Source organism: Drosophila virilis, unplaced genomic scaffold (genome assembly GCF_030788295.1).
Source record: "Drosophila virilis strain 15010-1051.87 unplaced genomic scaffold, Dvir_AGI_RSII-ME tig00002154, whole genome shotgun sequence".
NCBI lineage: Eukaryota > Metazoa > Arthropoda > Insecta > Diptera > Drosophilidae > Drosophila > Drosophila virilis.
This window is the reverse complement of record NW_027212892.1, coordinates 2,731-7,524: the sequence shown is the minus strand read 5'-3', so window position 1 is coordinate 7,524 and position 4,794 is coordinate 2,731. Positions and strand designations below refer to the sequence as shown.

At 44.1% G+C, this 4,794-nt stretch overlaps 1 protein-coding gene across 1 annotated transcript; it reads right to left on the bottom strand.

Annotated features, from left to right (window-relative positions):
* Nucleotides 1-1,951: 1,951 nt before the first annotated feature.
* Nucleotides 1,952-3,830, bottom strand: LOC138911709 (putative mediator of RNA polymerase II transcription subunit 29). The gene is made up of 2 exons (XM_070211091.1): nucleotides 3,686-3,830; nucleotides 1,952-2,454 (listed from the first exon to the last, which is right to left on the bottom strand). Exons 1-2 carry the CDS (start codon nucleotides 3,828-3,830, stop codon nucleotides 1,952-1,954), a joined length of 648 nt encoding a protein of 215 aa, XP_070067192.1.
* Nucleotides 3,831-4,794: the final 964 nt, after the last annotated feature.

Sequence of the window (4,794 nt, the reverse complement as noted above, 5' to 3'; positions counted from 1 at the left end):
GCGAACGAGCGAGCAGGAGAGGCAGCGAGACAGCAAGGAAGCGGGACAGCAAGGCAGCGAGACAGCAGGGCAGCAAGGCAGCGAGACATCGAGGCAGCAAGGCAGCGAGGCAGCAAGGCAGCGAGACAGCAAGGCAGCGAGACAGCAAGGCAGCGAGACAGCTAGGCAGCAGGACATCGAGACATCGAGACTCTCCACTCCAGTTCCAACTCCGGTTCCGACTCCAGATTCAGACTCCGACTCCAACTCAATGGCCGCTCACTCACTCGCCCAGGTGGCCGACTCCAATTGGGAACGTGAATGCGCTCAATCTCCAATTCCCAGACCAGAAATTTATTTATTGATATATATTACATTAGAGATGGATAAACGTTACAAATGTTGGTGCATTTTTGATGATATATGTTAGTGGGTATTTTGTGGTTATGATTAAGTCTTAAGACTATAAAACAAATGTTTTGAATTTGATTCGATTTGATTGTGTGTAAGGTACATTGTGTGATTAGTGAGAATAATTATAAAATAATTTGTTGTAATTGTATTAAATACTAGGTATTGGATGTTACATGGTATACATTAGTTGTGGTTTGATAAGAGTGGATGTAATATACAATTGGGGCTTGTGCGGCGTCAGTAAATAATTTTTACCATAAGCCAGCAGGTAATTGACAGAAGTTATGCTGTTTGTGCGTTAATGAGTATGAGAGAGAAAATCTTTTGTTTTGGATTGAAACATTTTGGAGGGATCATGTGTATTCTTTGCACTTTTAGAAATTATGTTTTGAAAGTCTAGACGATAAAAGATAGGGTGGCACGCTCACGCACGAGCGCAAGCACACGCACTGTCATAACAAAATACCAACAAAATCACAGACACTCACACACATGCGCAAAAGCTTGCCCATGCACATGTGTGTGAGTGTCTGTGATTTTGTTGGTATTTTGTTATGACAGTGCGTGTGCTTGCGCTCGTGCGTATATCTGACAACAAATACATACCAGCAAGTTTGTGCGCTTGCAAGTACATATATATGTATGTGTGAATATATAATTGCGACGAGTGTGCAGCGATAGATAAATTGCCACCGTGTGATAGGATTACATGGCGACTTGTTATGATATGGACACTATAATTGGCAGCAGCGATAATGTTACATCATCGAGGCGTGCCATTTGATCGTCAAGTGAGATTCTATATAAGATTGGGGCAGGTACTTGAAAAAGTTCATCAAATATTTTGTTATTAAATTATTATTATTGATTATAGATGTAGCGGTTTTTGATGTTGTTGCTGGGGCTGCTATTCGGCGGCGTCTGCTGGTGTTGCTAAACGGCTGCTAATGAAGATAGTTGCCAGCTTCGTGCAGCAGCACTTTGTTGTTGATGTTGATGTTGATTGTTGTTTTTGCAGCCGCTGGTTGACATGTTTTGCTGGTGACGGTAGCGAGGATGATGATGGTGAAGTTCAATCAGCTGGGCTATACTTGGGCTGAGTGCGTTGTCTTTGTGGTTGCGCGTGCGTGTAAGTGTATGATAGTAGCGGCGTTATGCGTCTGTGTGCGCACTGGAGGGGATGCAAATAGGCGGCAATGGGTTGGGCCGGCGGCAGGCGGGCTGGCGCGTCTGTGTGCGAGTATATAATTCTGTGATGGTGAGGCAACGTTTGCTGGGCATTGGTTATGTGAGTGTGTGCCAGCATACGGAAGTGTGTGCTGGATATTTATTTGGGCACGCGTTTGAGTGTGAGCGAGTGCGTGCATCTGATGTTGGGCGCAATTGCGAAGGATGACAATAAGCGATGCAGGCAAACACACATACGCATAGGTGTTTTATATCAGTGAAAGTTGTAGAAAGGTAAGTTAGTAAAGGTAGGTTTGAAAGATGTTTATGAAAGAGGTAAGTTGGAGTTTCTTTTCTTTTCAGTTAGTTGATAGGTTATTTGTTCAGAGCCTTAGATGGAGCTGGATGAGGGTGAAGCAGCTATTTGAATGGAATCGTCTCCATGTCGGAAAATTCCTTGCATTTTCTGCTGCACATCACTCATGTAGCGAGTCAACTTGTCCAGTTGTTCTTGTTGCCTTTGGGCAAGCTTAACCAATAGTTGGGTGGTTGAGTTATGCTCAGTGGAAGGAAGAATAGGGGTTTGATGATGTTGTTGTTGTGGTGGCTGTTGCTGAAACTCAGCATCGATTTGCATTGGCGTAGGCTCGTGCTGGTTCAAGTGGTGAGCAGAGGCAGCATTATGTCGTGTGGACGTAAGTGTATCTAGGTGTTGGCGCTGCATAAGAACAGTTTGATCACGATTGATCATCGAACCAAACTGTTCAATTTGACGCTGCTGTTGCTGTTGTTGGATGTTTTGAGTTTTGGGCCATCTTAGGCGCGGGTCCAAATTTGCGGAAGTTCTTGATATATTTCTCGTTGCAGCTGCTGTTGATGTTGTTGTTACTGCTGCTATTGAGGATGAAAGATTGGCGCTTGGTGCCGGTTTGATAGAGTTATGAACAGGAATGGTGTCAGAATTAACATTGTTAATTGGGATATTGTTGTAATTATTAATGATGGGAATATTTGCGGCTTTGAAAACATTTGATCGTTGCCTTTGCGCAAGCGCACGTTCCATTTGTGCTCGCTTGTGTTGTTTTGATTTTTGCTTGCGCGCTTTGGCTTTTTGTTTTTTATTTGTTGGCTTGGGCAAAGACAGCAATGTCGGCAGCTGTTGTTGCAATGGCAATTGCAATTGCAGTGGCATATGAGCCTGTTGACGTTGCTGCGAGCGTATTTGTCGCCTTTGCTGCCGCTGAATATTCGGATTGCTTTGTCTCGGTAACAGTTGCTGCCTTGACTGAACGTTCCGAATGTTTGTATTTGATATTAGTTTTGATTTCAGCAAGTCAAGATATAAGGGGCAGCCCTTATAATTGGCCGTGTGTGATTGGGAGCAGTTGGCACAGTTTGCCGGTAAATTGATAGGCTTAGTACATTGTTGCGATAAATGCTCCTGGCCATATTTCACGCAGCGCGGATTGTGACGACAGTAGCGCGCCGTGTGGTTGTATCGTTGGCAGCGGTGGCATTGAGGCAGTTTTCTGTCGTCGGTTTTTGGCCACTCAAATCGGACTAAGAATTTGCATAATTCTTGGACGTTGAAAATTGTTGTTGGATTCTTTATTGAATTATGAGCTAATTCAATAAAGAATAGATTCGGGCAGTGATGACCGGGATTACTGCGATTCCGATAAACAGGGTTATATACATTACGTATTATGTAGCCCATATCGGATAGCTCATTTCGAATTTTGGTCGTGCTAATGGAGGCGTGAATGCCTCGTACGACAACCCGAATTGAGCGTTCATCACGTTTCTGGTAAGTATTGAAGTTAATGGAGCTGTCAGTTTCAAGGATATGTATGATATGTTCGTGTGTTTGAGTCGATTTGGGAATGATTCGTGGGATGCCAGGGCCACCCAATTTTAGGCCGTAGTCGACTATGGGTGGATTGTGCCCGTTTAATTTGGCCACTAACGAATCAATGCCATTCCAATTGGATTCATTATGTTGAACGCATATTTGTGGGGGCTTGAACTGTTTTGGAACAGGATTAAAGTTTGTATGTTGCTCATGTTGTTGTTGGATGGGGGCAGAAAGGAAGTTAGTCACAATATTGGGGGGAGCGTTGGTGACAGCATAGTAAAAGGGCATTGTTGTTGAAGCAGCCGGAATTGAAGCTGTTCTTGGGGTAGCTGCTATTGCTGCTGTTTGAGCCGTCGGTGCGTTGTGAGTTGAGGTTGTTGTTGTGGGAGCTAACATTGGTGAGGATGGTGGACATGCTGTCAGAGCTGATTATACAGCAGAAGCGAGGCTATTGATCATAGCGTTCGCTTGTCGCTGTTTAGGCGGCGATTACGATTTTGGTTGTAGCTGATGGTCGGACGCATCTAGATCGGATTCGGATAGAAGACTGAATCGATTTGATGCTAGTCGTGCATTGCTAGATGTATATTGTTGCGTCAGACGGGATTTGGCTGAGATTTTTCGGTTTAGGATGCGTGCAGTCTTCCGCCGAGTCTGACTAACAGCTTTAGTTGATATGAGTTGTTGCTTATGGAACAGCATTTCGCCAGATATGGGCAAATTGCTATTGTTGCAATCATCGTTGTTGCTGCTGGTGGGGCTGCTGCTGGTTCCGCTGCGAATAATTGTGATTTGTGCCAAGGGAGCAGCATTATTGTGAGCCAGTGCGACTGCGTATGATGAGAACGATGGAGTTTCTGTTGTTGTTGTTGTTGTTGCCGTTGCTGTTGTTAAAAAAGGGGAGCAACGGCTGTAGCAGGTGGAGCTGGTGTGTTGACTATCTTTCGCGATGCAGAAATCATCAGTAGATTAGCTGCTGTTGACGTAGATGGTCCACTATCGATACCTTCAATATCAATAAAAAGGTCACTTGAAGAGTGTCCTTCGTTTTTATTTTTCTTAATATTATTAATGTTGCTGTTATAGATATTGTGATTATAGTTGGCATGTCCAGATATATTTCATGCATTTGTTAACTGTGTTTGCGCATCACTAGAGCTGCCAGACTCTAGCTGTGCAATGAGTCTTTTATATTGTGCCAGCTGTGTTTGCTGATCAGCTGTTAGAATTCTGTTGTTATTATTATTGTTTTAATGTATGGTAGCGGTCGAGTTTGAACTCGCCGCGGCGTGCTCTACATTCATCTCGCTCGCACCACTCTCGTTAGATCTCAATCTAGCTGGTTGTCCCTTTTGCGTCTGCTTGGGATGTGATGTTGG

Excerpts from the sequence above, each read along its gene's own strand:
- LOC138911709 (XM_070211091.1), bottom strand. The coding sequence starts at position 3,830 with ATGTCCACCATCCTCACCAATGTTAGCTCCCACAACAACAACCTCAAC. Across the intron at positions 2,455-3,685 it reads CAATGCCCTTTTACTATGCT|CAGCAGTAACAACAACATCA; the intron begins GTCACCAACGCT and ends CATCCTCAATAG.